The 16,686-nt window shown below is 45.3% G+C and overlaps 1 protein-coding gene across 1 annotated transcript in view; it reads right to left on the bottom strand.

Moving 5' to 3' along the window:
* Positions 1-1,005: 1,005 nt before the first annotated feature.
* Hspbap1 (HSPB1 associated protein 1) overlaps positions 1,006-16,686 on the bottom strand; it is a 54,060-nt gene continuing 38,379 nt past the window's right edge. Inside the window, exons 4-8 of the mRNA XM_021185006.2 lie at positions 12,756-12,892; positions 9,475-9,646; positions 8,066-8,149; positions 1,618-1,728; positions 1,006-1,534 (exon numbers count right to left, since the gene is read on the bottom strand). Of these exons, the coding sequence (XP_021040665.1) occupies positions 1,019-1,534; positions 1,618-1,728; positions 8,066-8,149; positions 9,475-9,646; positions 12,756-12,892 (1,020 nt within the window). The 3' untranslated portion in view covers positions 1,006-1,018. The remainder of the gene's footprint in view (positions 1,535-1,617; positions 1,729-8,065; positions 8,150-9,474; positions 9,647-12,755; positions 12,893-16,686) is intronic.

Below are 16,686 nucleotides of genomic sequence, written 5' to 3'. Positions count from 1 at the left end.
TTAGACTCATACTATTGAGAACCAACCTTGGTAGTGCAAACCTGTAATCCATCGCTTGGGGAGGCGGGCCAGAGGATCTTGAATTCAAGGCCAGCCTAAGGTATATAGCGGGACCCTGTAAAAATAAACTCTCAACCCAGCCAGGACCCCTGGCTGGTGAGGCCTAGAAGTGAACCTACTCCTATCGTTTTGCTAAATGAACAAAATATCAAACTGCCTTCTGGGTCCTCTCTAGATGATCCTTCCTTACCCAAGGAGCATTTGGTATAGTGAATGCTGGCTAACACAGAGCCCGGAGAAACAGGGAGGTGGTGAACGCCTTTGATCCCAGCACCCTGGAAGTGGAGGCTGGTGGATCTCTTTATAGAGTTCAGGACCAGCCTGGTCTACACTGAGAGCTCCAGGAAAGCCAGAGCTACATAGTTGGATCCAGTTTCAAACCCCCCTGTTCCCTACCAAAGGAAAGGAAAAAGAAGCTGGAGAAAGAGGGGCTGGGAGTTTTTATAGGTCAGAGATCAGGGAGGGGTGAGTCGAAGCAATGGCTTTTGGAGTGGACAGGACAGAACCGGTTTGCCTGTGAACTCTGCAGCTGTAGTGTGGTTGCCTGTGCAAGAGCAAGCCAGTCAATATTCTAATGTGAACACAAGAGCTCCAGCGCTAGCTAAGGAGCTATTGAGGGCTGCGTCCAGAAGGAAAGTGAGTTTTCTTCAATGGTACAGCCCTGGGAGGTTAACCAGGGCTAAGTGGATAGCCACACTATATGTATCTGGGTAGCAGCAACTGGACTCAATGGGTTGTGAAAAAAAAGTAAATAAATAAAAAAGACAGAAAATTTGGGTGGGGGACAAAGGGGATTTGGAAGAGGCTGGAGGTAGGCAGTGCAGCATGAATATAATCAAAATATACGGTATATACATGACATATTCAAAGAGCAAGTAAAAAAAAGCAAACACACACGTATATCATATTATTTCTAAAAATATATTTTAAAAGTTATTAAAAAGTAATTAAAAAGTTACTAGAAAGTATCACAGCTTTTTCCTTGTATCAAAAGCTGGGCCACCATCCTGGTTACTTGTGGATTAACTAGGCAGTCCAGCAAATCATCTGTGGACACGAAGACTCGAGAATGTGCCATAGGACCCCGCGGGGCCAAGGGCTCCGCCAATGCGCTCGCCCCTTTGCTGGTTTGCTGTCTCCTGGCACAGGGCAGTTCTGCAAAGTGTCCTCCGTTGCTGCTGACAGACTCTTCGCTGTCGCCTTCCAGTGTGACTCCTCTCTCTTCGGATGCTGGTGTCACCGGGATCAGATCTGGGCCAAACAGGCTTGTGGCCTCCTGTTTCTCAGCCCTCGCCCTGAGGCTCGATCCCTGAGCCTGCTCCACTTCCATGTGCTCCTCCTGCACACGTGGCTCTGCCCCGTTTGCGCTCAGCGCTTGCATCTCTACTGCTTTAGCTTTTTCACAATGATCAAAAAAGGCACAAACAGCACTGTTCAAGTAGCAGCTGTTGACTTCGTGAGACGTCTCCTCAACCTAGGAAGAGGAGAACCCCTCAGCACTGCGCTGGAGACCAACTGGGCAGACTCACCATCCACACCAAGAGCCGACCATCCTACCTCAGTGGGGTTCAGCCAGGTCCTGGGGTGGTGCGGGTCCTCTGCAGTCTTCAGTGTACACACGAGCATGCGGGTGATGGCCTCCTCCACCCGCGCTAGGTGGTCCTCTTCCTGAGGAAAAAAAAAGTAAAAAGAACCAAACCACATTTTCTTCTCTGTCTCTGTACCTCATGATTTAAGAGCCTTTTAGCTGTATGCTCTGCCCCCCCCCCCCCCATGAATTCCAACCCTGTCACAGAAGGCAGCCCCATGCTTTCGGGAGCACCATAACTCACATGTGTTATTATCACCTGCTACCTATGAGTGTAGTTCACCAAACTTAAGAATAAAATTATTTTAGAAGACGCAGGCCTTATGTACAAAAGACCTTGGATAATTTTTTTTTCTAATCTTTCGCACTCCTTGATATGTCTAGATCTTTTTTCAAGGAATTAATAAACACATGGAACAATGATCCTTATGGAGTTTGAAAAGATGAATCATGTGACAAACAGGATAACGGGCAGCTAGTTCTGTGGTGGCCGAGGAGGGTGGGGGAGTTGATTAGATCCTTCAACATGAGGTGGTGCAGGGGAGAGGCTAGCTGTGGTGACACATGCTTGTGGCTGAGATGGAGACCAGAGTCTGACACCTCTAGGACAGAAGGATGGACTGGTGGCCCATCTGAGGCCAGGCTGGGTTACAGGGAGGGTGTGTTTCAGAAAAAACAAACAAACACACAAACAAACACACACACAAACAAACAAAAAGTAGCTAAACAGCCAGGTGGTGGTGGCGCATGCCTTTAAATACCAGCACTTGGGAGGCAGAGGCAGGCGGATTTCTGAGTTTGAGGCCAGCCTGGTCTACAGAGTGAGTTCCAGGACAGCCAGGGCTACACAGAGAAACCCTGTCTCGAAAAACCAACCAACCAACCAAACAAACAAAAAGTAGCTAAACATCTGAGCAGAGCTTCTTAGGATACAAGGTAGCATTACTGATAAGACAGAATTAAAACCAACAACTTCTACTTATTAAAATACACAGCAAGAGAAAAAAGTCAAACTAGATGCCTATAACATACATAAACTAAAAAGAGAACACTACAGAATATAGAAAGATTTTGCATACATTAATAAGACAATTTTTTAACGGGCAACAGACCCAAAGATAAACATTTTTTAAAAGAGCAATTATTTGACTAACAAATGCCTCAAGTCCTTAGGGACCAAACTTGTGCTATTTTACAGTCTGTTCACACTTATATTCTCAGGAAAATTCTAGAAGAGATGACTGGAACAGCAGCACATTAATAAGCTTCTAGAAAAGACCATGGTGAACTCTAACAAACTACTTAAGTCATGTGAATCAAATCTAAATAATATATGAACGAACAATATCTTATAGCGCATTAAAAACGGTATATCACAATCAGGTTTGATCTATTTCAGAGAAAAAGGATGAATTAAGACATCAATTGGTGTAATTTATTACACTATCATATTTCTACCGAAGAGAACTGTGGGGAGTGGAGAAGCCGGGAGTGAACGTGCGTTGCTCACACGGACACAGCCGAATCAAGTCCCAAGAGCCTTGGACCATGGAGGAACAGCAAAGCCTTCTCCAGAGGGTGAGGCTCAGAGGGACATGGCAGAGCCTTTCTCTGGACCGTGTGTGAATGTTGGCAGTGTGTGCAGAAAACATCCACCATGGCTTTCTCTCCCGCCCCCAAAATTATACACTGACGACTCTCCCATACAGAGATGACTTCTACTGAGATTAGCTAAGTCTGTCTGCTCAATCCAGCTGTATACCACAAACCTTGCTTTCTGGTTTATCTGCATGTAATGACCCTACCTCCTTGCCAGTTGTATGCAATAAATTACCTAGCCTCCTTGCACAACCCTATAAATTAAACATGCCGAGTTTTCAGTGTGCTGTGGTTACTCCAGAGAGAGCCCAGAATACCTGTGGTGGTCTGAATGAAAATAACCCCCAATGGCTCACAGGGAGTGGCACTGTTAGGAGGTATGGCCTTGTTGGAGGCCAGGATGGGCTTGAGGTTTCAGAACTCAAGCCAAGCCCATTGCCACTCTCTCTTCCTGCCATCTGTGGGTCAGGATGTAGAGTTCTCTCAGCTATCTTGTCTGCCTGAATGCTGCCATGGTCCCCGCCATGATAAAATGGACTAAACTTCTGAACCTGTAAGCCAGCCCCAGTGAAATGTGTCCTTTATAAGAGTTGCCTTGGTCATGGTGTCTCTTCACAGCAACAGGATACCCAGTAAGACACCACCTGACCTCAGCTTTCTATACATGTGTATGAGTGTTTGTGATTTCTTCTTTCCCTCCCTGGAAGCTAGGTAGAAACATATAATGATATTATATGATCATTCCCACTGATGCTTAGCAGCACTCAGTGAAATTCTACATTCCTTCTAGATTTTAAAAACAACAAAACCCCTGAAACAGGTACACGACATACCATAGATAAAACACATAGACAATTCAGTCCCACACCTGTCATTTGTAATTAAAGAGAAACCGCTCCACAGTTGCAAACCACTGCGCCCATCATCCCATCATTTAGGAGTGAAAGGAGGAGAATTACTTCAGGACCATGCTCAGGTCCTTGTGACTTTGCAGCCAGACTGAGCTACATGAGACCATCTCACAACAAGCAAAGACATAAATCATTCATTAGAATTCCCTCCAAAGTCAGGAAGAAGACAGAGACGAGCATCACCTCCACTATTTATTACTGAATTAGATGTACTAGCCAACGTGGTTAAATAAAACAATTACAGGAAAACAAATTGAAAAGAAGGAGGTAAAACTACCATAACTTTTGGGGAATATGAGATATGCTTAAAAACACAATAAAGTCAGACATATTAAAAAATAATTCAATCAAAACCAAAAGATAATCACTGCTCAGCCGAAAGATAGAATGGATGTCAGGGGAACAAAGATCTTACTACGGCAGCCAGGAAAAATGAAAGACTCAGACGTAAGCTTTAATGGGAAGAAACACAAAGTCAGAGAGAGGAGACTTTACAATATGCTTATAAGAAAGAAAACTGAATTTGGACAAGAAAGAATAATAATTCAGTATCTAAAGTCCACGTAAAATTTAATATGGATTGGATAAAGTATTATAAGTTTTTCCTCTTCAAACTAGATAAATTGATTTACAAGATTATGTATAAAAAATAGAAGCAAGAATAGCCAGGAAAACACTTTAATAAAAATGTGCTGAGAGAAGTCAGTCTTATTAGCTGTGACCAACATGGCAGACTTGGTAAATAAAGCAGGAGCAGGCAGAAGGAAGAAGAGACTTTCACACAAACCAAGTCTCTCACAGTCCTACTGGGATTGGGAAAACCCTCTTAGGGAAAAGGTGAAATCTGATGTACTTACACTACATATTTCCCAAAACTCCCCATGGATTTAAACATGAACTAATGTGTAATAGCCTAATAATTCCTTTATGACCTGAGAAAGTGAAAAGTCTTTGTAACTATTCTTAAAAAGCCAATCCAATCTAATTCCACAGCACAGCCTGTGCACAAGGCTCTGGGAGGAATGGTGCCCACCCGCCACAGATGGAAATGTAAGACTGCATCATGGCAGTATAAGACGTAGGGCCTGGGGGTCAGGATCCTCCCCAATGTCACACTTTAGTGAATACAGAACAGTACACACAGAGGTCACCCCAACATCATTTATAATTATAAAATGCCAGAAGCAATCAAACATCTACCCACTGCGGGGGGGGGGGGGGGTATGTCTACTGAATGACAGTGGAGCACACCCACAGTGGGATGTTGTTGCTAAGGGGAAAAAAAGGATATTTTTGGCTCTATTATGTAGGTGAATCAGGACATTACTGCTCAATAACAAAGAATCAGAAATCGATGAGATTCAAAATAGTAACTTACTATAGTAAGACCTATAGTAAGTTCTTTTTCTTTTTTTTTTTAATTTATTTTATGTATATATACTCGTACACTGCAGCTGTTCAGATGGTTGTGAGCCTTCATGTGGTTGTTGGAAATTGAATTTAGGATCTCTGCTCACTCCAGTCCACCCTGCTCGCTCAGGCCCATATATATTATTATAAATAAGTACACTGTTGTACTTATTTCAGACACATCAGAAGAGGGGGTCAGATCTCATTCCGAGTGGTTGTGAGCCACCATGTGGTTGCTAGGATTTGAACTCAGGACCTCAGAAAGAGCAGTCAGTGCTCTTACCTGCTGAGCCATCTCACCAGCCTCTATAGTGAGTTCTTAAAAGAGTTAAGCAACTAATAAGCCGTGGCCAGTGTAGATTTTTAAAAAGAGGCATAAATGATTAATACTAGAAGTGAAAGAAAGATTGTCAGGTAGACTCTGACATTAACAGGACAATGAAGAAATCATATGAAAAGGCTTATGCCTATAATTGTGCCTCCCCTCCCCCTACCATCCTGATACCCAGAGCAGTGTAAGGAACCAAATCTATTTATAAATGCCATTCTCAAGTAGAGGAACAGTGGCTGTCTGCAGACATGATTAGCTTGCAAGCCTGGCGCACAGAAAAGCACAAAGGGATCCTGGGATGGCTTCATGTGCCAGGAAGCAAGGATATGCCTGATGGCTCATTTGGGCAGCATGAAGGAGTATCACCAAGTACACTGGCGAGGAGAAGATTCAAAAGTCTCTAGGGTACGCTGGAAGGTTTGGACAACCAACACAATGAAAATGAAGCTGATTGGGAAGCCAGGCAAGTACAGGGTGGGGGCAGCCCAGCATGACAAAGACCACATGAAAAAGTCTCAAGTTAGACAAGGTTTCTAGAAAAGGGGTACAAGGGTGTTACAAGCATCACTGTCGGTGTTACAAGCATTACTGTGAGGAAGAAAGCCCACTAGACACACCCATGGGTCTTCAGTGTCATGTGGTTTGCCCTGGGGGGTCCCTGACATCATATGCCTTCTCTTACTCATAGTAATGTCTCCTTTGTGTGTGTGTGTGTGTGTGTGTGTGTGTACGCGAGCAAGCAAGCAAGCGTGCATGCGCACATGTATGCAAGGCAGATGATCACCTCAGGTGTCATCCTGAGGAATGCTGTCCACCTTCTTGGAGACAAGGTATTTTACTGGCTTCCCTGGCCGGCCATCGGCAAGCCCCAGGAATCCTCCTATCTCTATCTCCCCAGCAATGGGGTTATGAGCATTTGCTACAACTGACACTGGGTTCTGAATCCTCCTAAAAGCTTTCCCACCTGAACCTAGCAATTTCATTTGAAAACGTGTGTGTGTGTGTGTGTGTGTGTGTTTGTGTGTACAGATTATGTTGGATGCCTTCCTTTACACGTTGTCTAATTTAAGCTTCACAACCATGTCCCTGAGCTGGATCCAGTTACAATCACTGTTTTGCAAACTGAGCTCTCCTGGAGTGAACCATCTGCTGGAGAGGGCATGGCAGGTATGAGTTTTGCAGAGGACTCCATTGCACGTTTGCTCCAGCTGCAGCTTCAAGCAGACTTGCTAACTGTGAGGCTGCTGATCTCCCAGCAGGCTCCCCACTGAGCTCCAAAGGCTTGGTGTCCCCTCTTCCCTAAGCCTGTAAGTACAGCTTCCTGTTTCAGTAATTCTCAGGACCCACCTACTCCAAAGCCCCTCACATAACCAAGGGAAACACCTCAACTAAGGGGAGGGTGCCACTGCCAAGGACAGCACAGACTTGTCAGGTTGTGGACTGCGGAGGGCAGAGATGCAAGCAGAGCCCTAAGGAGGAACAGGTTCAATCAGAAGCTCTGGTTAAAGACAGTGCACACAAAACTGAGACTTCGGGTTAAAGAGACAGGTCAAGCCCGGTAGCTACTGTATTGTCAAATAGCTCAGGGAGCCAGGATGAAGGTGTTATTGGGAAAAGGGTCCTGGTAGAAATGAATGATAAAAATATAGTGCTGAATGACTGCACTTTGAGACAATGCATAGGTCAAGATTAGAAATAAGGATCCTGAACCAAGGAACAGATATTTTTATCTGGGATAGTGTGCCACAGAACCAGCAATATTAGATATAGATGGCAGATCCTGCTAGGCCTAACACAATGCTCCTGACACCACTCGAGGAAGACATCAATGTCAGGGCCACTCTGTGTCCTTTCGAGGAGTGGCTGGGCACAGGAGTACATGTGCCATAGGAAGCCAAGGGAGGAGGACCAAGTGCTTGAGACCCTAAGTAGAGATACCCCATCTCAAACAAAACACAACACAACCACGTCAAGCAAAACAAGAGGATGGCACATCTCTAACCTGCATATTTATCCAGAGAGGACAGACTCACAGAACAAACTCATTCTGTGTGTGAACCAGTGTCACAGAGAACTGGTGAGCCAATGGTCTAGACAGGCTTTGCTTATATTAGGCATGTGTTCTTTAAAGGATGACAACGACAACAACAACAACAACAAAAGTACCAGCTCAATCCAGGAGTTTATACTGACGGTGACAGGATCAAGAGACTCCACGTAATGCCACCAGTGTCTGGGAACAAACAGAACCTGCAAACCAAAGAAAAGATAGTTACCACAAGAGCCGGACATTTCTCTTTCTAGCTGAGACTGCTAATGGGAAAGAGAGACAGGGATAAAGCCAAGGGAACAGAGGGAAGGAGGGAAGAAGAACACCCCCGCCCTCCAGCTTCTCTCCGCCCTCAACTGCCGTGGTCACGAGCTTACAGCTTTCCACTCCTCTTAACCTGGTGACGTCTGCTCACATCTAAATTTTAGTAAAAGCTTTGAAATTCTTCTTTCCATCGAACAGTAGCTGTGAACGTTCTGATGCAAGGAAGCACGCAGCCACTTCCCCTTATTTACTGGAAAACCTCCCTGATAAAGGACAGGGTGCAGGGGGAAAGACTGGAGCAGTCAGCCTCGGGCACTGTAGGTAGGAATGGAAAATAGCCACTGTGGAGAACAATACAGCGATCTCACAGAAGACCAGCCACACTCTCTGAACCACCCATGCTACTCCTAAACACACGAGAACCTTATAGCAAGTGCACACAGCAGCAACACACATTCCTAACGGCTCTCGCAATCAGCTCAGGAGTAGATCATTACGGTACACCCGTAATCAAGAACTGTCCAGCCTTGAAAACATGTTCTGCATCACAAGCCAGACACAAAAGGCTCCACATTGTTTGGCTGCAGTACATGTAATGCCCAGAATAGGAAAATCTACAGTGATACAGAGTAAGGTAGTAGCTGTTGGGGGCTGGAGGAAGAGGCATGCATGAAGGGAAGTGCCTGGTAGAAGATTGATGCAATGTGGCCTGGTGGATCTGTGTAAGTGTGTGGAGAGAACAGGATGAGAGCCAGCAAGGAGGGGGCAATGAAGGGCAGACAGGATAAAGCCGATGGAGGGAATACAAACTTTTCAAATGCTAAGAAACTGGTACAGCAAGCCCCAGTGTTGTAACAGAAAATCTCCCCTCGGGGTGGATATGCAGAATACAGTCTCTTTAGAAGGGATTCAGATGTCAGTCATTCTTGCTGAAAATCACCCTCAGTGCACCTGCTTCTGAGCACAGGATGCACTGCAGCCTGTGTGCATCCGTCTGGTGGAACAGGTATTAACTGTGAATATGTTCTAGTACCCACGCCCTGACATGTCTCTTAACCCGAGTAGTAATAATAATGGCTCCACCTGCTCTGAATTTCCTCGGCAGCCATTCCCTCCCGTGACCAGCAGGAGGAGCTGCGCTCCCTCTCTCCATCTTTCAGGGCCTTGGGAGGCCGCTACTGCCATCTGTACAAGGGAAGCACAGGCACCAACCTGGCTGTGGTGCCCACTGACAGCTCCTCCATGTTTAAAGCCCCATTACCTGTCCTGGGCTCAACGTGACCATATGTCTTCGAGCTTTCTGGAACTGGGGGAAACGCTTCAAATCAGGGTTGACAACATTGATTTTACTGTACACACTAGACTCTTCGTAAGGAATTCTGGTTGGATAAAGGAAAGGCATATCTTCAGGAGGAAAGAGATGCCATCTTTTCCTAATGAAAAAAACAAAACAAACAAACAAAACAAGATACAAGTTAGCTCTCAACTTGAGATAAAACATGTAAGAAGGTAGCAGCTGAAGGTTCAGTTTTACTAATTTAAATTGAATTCATACAGGAGTGCAGCCTCTCTCTCAAAGCTGATCCCTGCAGTTGTCTGATGGAAGGTAGGTCTCTACTGGTGGGTGTCTCACGATCTCCTGAGGCAGCCCCGCTCCTGGCTGGGATAGGATCTCATTAGTAAGGTGTTTGTTTTTGGATCTTACAGCAAAGCTTGCTTATCACTGACTTCACTCCTGACCCTGAAGCTAACCAGAATAATCTTTATCCTATTTTATCTTGTATGTATGTATGTGTGTGGTATGTCTGTTATGTGTGTTTCTACACATCATGCAGATGCATGTGCACGTGTTGAGGCGAGAGGCCGCCGCTGCCACGTCTGTCTTCCTCATCATTCACTGTCTTAATTCCTCTTTCCCCCCTGGTGTTTGGAGACATGGTCTCATTATATAACTTTACTGGCTGTCCTGGAACTTGCTATGGAGACCAGGCTGGCCTCAAACTCATAAAGTTCCTCCCGCCTCTACCTCCAAGTGCTGAGATTAATGGCTCGTCACCACAATAGTGAGTCACCTTACTTTTTGAGACAGGATCTCTCTCTGAACATAGAGCTCTGACTGGATAGACTGTCAGGATGAGCTCCTAGGACCCTCATGTCTTCTCTGTCCACTGTCCCTGAGTTAGAGAAGGGCACTACGCCTGGCTTTTCCACACGTTGCTGCGCACTGACCATAAGTCATCATGTTTGTGCCGCAGTCACCTTACCACACTGAGCCAGCTCCTCAGCAGGGCTGCACTCTAATACTATCCTGAACAAGCCCCCTGCAGCTCTCCCCAGTAAACAGCATCTAGACTGCTCCCTGTCTGGAAGTTAGACACGTTGAATTGATCTATTAAAGATGAGAAACAAATAACTAATGCTACATAACCTAAGGGTAATATAACTGAGGATCTTTTAAAAGGAGAAAACTGTTTTATAAATTGGATTCTTTCCTTTATTTAGGAATGGGGGTAATAAATCTTATTTCACAAAACTGTAAAGCTCTATATTTTACAGTACTGGAAGGAAGAGTGCTGAGGCAAAGAGGGAGGAGAGTGAGGACAGCTGATGGGACCAGAGGAAAAGAACCAAGCCCCAGATTTGAGGACAAGCCATAAGGCCCTCCTGAGTGTGAGCTCTGGCAGTCATGGGCACCACCAGTCCTTTCTGCACAGGGAGAAGGCTCTAAACTGCCAAACGTGTACTAAAGTCTTATTTCACTTTGGAACTGAAGGCTTCACAGAAACAGTGAAGTGCTTGACTTTTCTGAAATCCTAGGGCAGCCTACGAATCTCACAGCCACTGGGTCAGAACTGCTGGAGTTTAGGTGCTTGAAGGAGGCCTCTCCAGGAATGGCTGTTCTACTCCACCAAACCCACTGCTACTGTGGGAGCCACTCTCGTGTTAATTCTTAAGGGCTCTGAAGAGGTCATCAATTTAATTTCATTTCTGAAATAGCAGGGGACGGGGGAGAGAGGGAGGGAGGAAGAGAGAGAGAGAGATCTGTTCGGTACCCCTTGGGCTCATGGAGGCCTAGAACATGCATCTCCAAGGCAGCACTTCCCAGAGGAATGGACATCACAGCCAGACTATGCAACCTGCTTTGCTCAGCTTCGCAGGTTGAAATGTGCATGCCCTCCCAGCAGAAGGCCATCACCATGCCATCCCTTGCTCTGAAGCCTCTCATGGTTCTATACATGCAAGGGATGGAGAACCATGTTTGGCTGGGAGCCAAGACCTTCATGCCCCACCCTGCCTTCTCTATTCAGTCCTACTGTTCCCAGGGCACCATTTACACAGAGTCCTCTGCACACTCCATGATTTCTGGGAACCCTGTGTCCCTTCCATCTGGGCGACAGAGACACTTACTCTGTTTCAAAGCCCCTTGCAGCAAACCACTCTTCCACGGAACCCGTGAGGCACCGTCTCCTCCACCTTTCTGTTTCAGTGCCCGAAGACTCCTCCAGGAGCATACAATCTCCCTTCACTGCTGAAGGCCTATAGGTACCCAGGTGGATCTGCTCTTAGGGCACAGTCCTGACCACCTATTCTAACACACGGAACTGGACGAACACTCAACAACAGATTTACTAAAGCTATTTGATCACATCAGAATGCCATGAAAATGGAAAATACAGTGTTATAGTAAAACTATATTTTTTTTAATCAAAGGAAAAAAAAACCTCTGGAATTTCTTTGGCTTGCTTCCTAATTCAGAGCACGTGGAAGAGGCAACTTTAAAGCAATGCTCGTCACATTTCAGTTTCCAAACTCTTAACTCCAAATGGGCTCATGCCCGACTCACTGCTGTCTCCCCTGCAAACAACAGTGTACCTGACAGGTTAGTCTTTAGCAAGGACTTGTTGAACCAACATGAACTGCTATGGCTTCCACAGTTTCCCAGTGACATGTGTCCATCCCTGGTCATCTTTGTGTCTAGAGATGCTAAGGATCTGCATGTGGCTATTTCTGTTTTATTTTCTATGAGTCGCCCTGCAAATGTCTCAAAGGGTCGGAAAGACATGTGGAGCACAATTCATTAGGTGGACTAAGGCTGCACACATGACACCTGAGTACACCCAAACTCCAGGCCATCAGGTGCTGTCCATTCAATCTGCACTAAAGTAGAGATAAAAGCTCACTAGTACCTGATCCAGGCTTCCTGGCACCTGTCAACATCCAAAGGGCCGCAGTGAAGCCTCTGTGTTTCAACAAACTTCTCTGTTCTCTGAGAGGTGGAGGGAGAGAGTGAAATGTGAATGAACACTCCGAATCAGAGAGATGCCTAGCAGGACGGGGACTTCTGAGAGAACCCTGATGGTGGCCGAGACACACAGGAGGAAGCAGAACAGTGGTGCAGAGAAGAGCCTTGGTCATGGGGCTGGTGGACAGATGGGGGTGTGGCTACTATCTGACCCCACTGTTTCCCTTTTCTTGTTCGTTCTTGTGTGCTCAAATGCAGACAACTGGACAGAGACACATGCATGCACGCACGCGCATTACCTTCCTTGTACCTGGAATACTAAGTTGCAACCATAGGAGTCCAGATGGCAGGGAGTGTGGGCTCCGAAGGACCCGATCCACAATGTACTTTCTTGTCCATTTCTTCCAGGAAATCCAAAGTCAGACCACACCACCTCCTGTTTGAAAACAAGTATAGTTCATCAGGGACTGACCGCCGCCCTCTGTGGTGGTGCACATGTTCATGTGGACAACTGTTTTTTGTTTTTGTTTTTTAGCACTTATACTTTCTTACAGAAAATGCTGGAGATGGGAAGGGTTAGGTTTTCAGAGTAGCATGTAAAAACCTTCTGGTCGAAGCAGTCACTCAACAAGTGTGTACTGTTTATAAATATCCCAGGAACTGTTTGGAGAGCTTTCGACAAATGGATCAATCAATTAGGCCCACCAGGTGTGACTTACAGCTGTTAGTCTGTCTGAGACAATAAGCAACAGACAGAATTCTGCAGCTACCTGGGGTAAAAGTACTTACTGCAGGCAGTGGGAGTGTCCTGGGAGCTCACTCAGAAGGCTGCCGGCCTTTACTGAGAGACAGTATTTGCAGGCACAAGCACTTTATTAGCCTTTTGCACTTCGATGACCACATAAAAGAAGCCTTTTGGAGGAGCCCAGTCATTTGAAGGTATCGATACTAGAGCCTCAGCTCATACCTATAAACCAGTCTCAAGTAGATGAGTCACAGGATGGCTGTGAAACAGTGATTCATGTGACTGACTCTGCTCTCTGCCCCAAGCCACGAGTCTGTAAGTGTAATAAGGAAAGCAGACTGCTCCAGTCCAGTGCTCTCTGAGGCAAGGGTCTGAGGTGGGCCCTGCCCATTCTCTTTTTTTTTTTTTTTTTTTTTAGATTTATTTATTTATTATATGTAAGTACACTGTAGCTGTCTTCAGATGCACCAGAAGAGGGCATCAGATCTCTTTATGGGTGGTTGTGAGCCACCATGTGGTTGCTGGGATTTGAACTTCGGACCTTTGGAAGAGCAATCGGGTGCTCTTACCTACTGAGCCATCTCACCAGCCCTTTTTTTTTTTTTTTTTTTTTTTTTTTTTTTTTTTAATTTTTTTTTTTTTTCTTTTTTTTTTTTCCCATTCTCTTAAGATAGAAAAGAAAACCAACTAGCAGCTCAAGCATGCCAATGCTGCTGTGTTTTTTAATCGTTAATCTTTTTTTCTTTATTTTTTAGAGAATGAAACAAAAATATTTTTACGTGTAGAGTATTCACATAAATACCAACACCCAAAAAAACCTCTCACTATTTGCAATCTAAATTCTCCTACTCTTGAGAGGAACATTAACACTCTGTCAAAAGAGAAACGATTCTAAAAAGACGTTCAATGGATGGTTTTGAGGAAGACTAGAAAAACGAACATTTTAACTAATGAAATGATAGGTTAGTCAGGGATGTCCAAGAAACATTATAAGTGACTGCTATTGTTCTTGGCTGCCCACCCCTCCCCAGAAGCAGAAGGTAAATCCTTATGGCTCTAGACACCAGATACTTGGAATCCAGGACCCAGAGGACCAGAGCTGGCTATGACCTGGAAACCTCTTACCCACGGAGTAGTACCAGTTGGTGCCATACAAACTTGCAAACAGCCAATAGCCTCACCCGGCTACGACATGACCCTCAGGGTGCAGTAGTGGCACGCATACCTCAGCAGTAACCGACAACAGGATCTAACCAGACTGAAGTCCTGCTCAAGAGGACGGGTTAACACGCTTGGTACCAGAAACCTAGTCAACCTGCCCTGAGCTAGTGAAGTCACAAATCTCGTGGGGGGAACAGACAACTACGCTTTACTAAACTGGGAGAATCCCTAACTACACTGTAAAGTTTTGTCTGAACAGCCACAGACACGTGTAGTTCTTAATTCCTCATCTAGAACATATTTCTCTTGAAACAGAGACTGTTACAGAAAACCACACTGATCAAAATGAAGAGTGAGGGAGGCCAGGCCCAACGGATACATCCACGACACAACTTATGCACACAAGGCTCAGGGATCACTGCAGAAGAGGAAGGGACAAAACTGTTAGTGCCAGAGGAACAAGAAGCTTGCGTCTCCTAAAGATGTCAGTGAAGTCACCTCCATCAAGTCTCACTAACACGACTGCCTAAAGCTAAGCTGAACAAGGTCGGCACCAAAGGACACGCTAACATGGAAGGTGGGAAGCCAAGGGGACCTCAACTCTGAATGAAGACCTGTGGGCAACTAAGGAATACTGAGAGGAGGAATAGTCTTCCTCAGGGAAGAGCACGCCACGTGGTCATCAGCATCAAATGGTCAGCCCTGAGGACACACGTGTAACCCTGTACAGACTGAGCAGGTTGTGTTGCTGTCATTGTTATTATTATTATTTGTCTAAGACAGGGTTTTTCTGTGTAGCTGTCTGTTCTGGAACTCAAAGATCCACCTGCCTTTGCCTCCTGAATGCTGGGATTAAGGAGTGTACCACCACCACCTAGCTAGAACAGGTTATATTTATATATTTAGAAACATACAAATACATGTAACACAATAAAAGAGAGGCCACGGATTTAAGAAGAGAAAGAGCAGTGCGTGGGCAGAGCTGGATGGAGGAAAGGGAAGGGGCAAATGATGCAATTATAGCACAATACAAATTATTTTTAAAAAGGAATGAGGTTATTTAGGGAAAAATTTACATAGAATGGTTTCCTAAGTTTAGGTGACAGGTTTTGAAAGGATGCAAAGTCAATCATGGCTTTAAAGTTTGGCATAAACTCCTATGAAATGTCTAGGATAAGTAGGATGAAGGGACAGAGTGTTTCTAGGGGACACTTGCTGAGATGGCTCAGTCAGTACTGTGCTTGCTGTACAAGCATGCGGACCTGAGTTCCATCTCCAGACTCGCACACACAAAGAGCTGGGACTGGAGTCCACGGGCAGTCCCGGTGCTGGGGAGGCAGAGACAGGCAGAAACCTGGGGCCCTCTGCCTAGCCAGCCTCACCTAATGAAGGAATTCTGGACCAAGTGAGAGACTATGTCTCAAAGCACAAAACAAAGCAAGGGTGACACCCGTGGAACAACTCGCAGTGCTGACCTTTGGTCTCCAACTCCCTCTCCGTATGTTAACACATGTACCTGCACACGTGTGCTCTTCTACACAAGCATTTCATATTAAGACCAAATACATTCCATCTCCTGAACAGAAGAGCATTACTCACTCACAGTTATATTAGGAAGGACAAGTTAACACGCTGGCCAATGAAAACAACCTGGTTTATAACAGAGGAGTAGGGTGGACACTTTGTGTTCCTGTCTCTTCAGATGGCCCTGCTTTATGGAGCATCCCCAAACAAATAATATATGATTCATACATACTGATGGTTTCATCTGGTATGGACGTATGGTAGTTCAGTTTCTCCAAGAACTAAGGATTCATGGGCAGGCCCAGTACTTTCCTAACACTGGTGAAGGTGAACATTCATAGGTGAGACCTTGCTGAAACACTAAGAAGTATTTGGAAACTGCTCCCCCACCATCTATTTTTCTTTTCAACTTAAAATTTAAATATGATTTAATGTACCATTCTGGAGCACAGCGCTACATGTCTGACAAATGTAGACACTAATTACTGATAACAAGGATCAATCAGATCTCCAAGGTGGCCTCTTCCTCCTTGGCAGGCAATCCTCCTGCCTCTATCTTCAAGCCAAACTGACCATATTTGGCAACTGGGTTCTTTTAGATAAAAATTTCAACAATGAGGACCTACACTGAAACTTTCTACTTTTTTATGGTGTGTGTGTGTGTGTGTGTCATGGCACATGTGCAAAGGACAGAGAACAATTTGTGGGAGTTGGTTCTCTCCCTCTCCCATTTGGGTTTTGGGGATCAAACCCAGGCATCAGAGTTGGCAGCAGGTACCTTTCCTCACCGTGATCTCTGG

The sequence above is a fragment of the Mus caroli genome, unplaced genomic scaffold, assembly GCF_978045245.1.
Source record: "Mus caroli unplaced genomic scaffold, Mus_caroli_1 scaffold_17, whole genome shotgun sequence".
NCBI classification, from domain to species: Eukaryota; Metazoa; Chordata; class Mammalia; order Rodentia; family Muridae; genus Mus; species Mus caroli.
The sequence above is the reverse complement of the archived record's forward strand: the minus strand, read 5'-3'. Positions and strand labels throughout refer to the sequence as shown.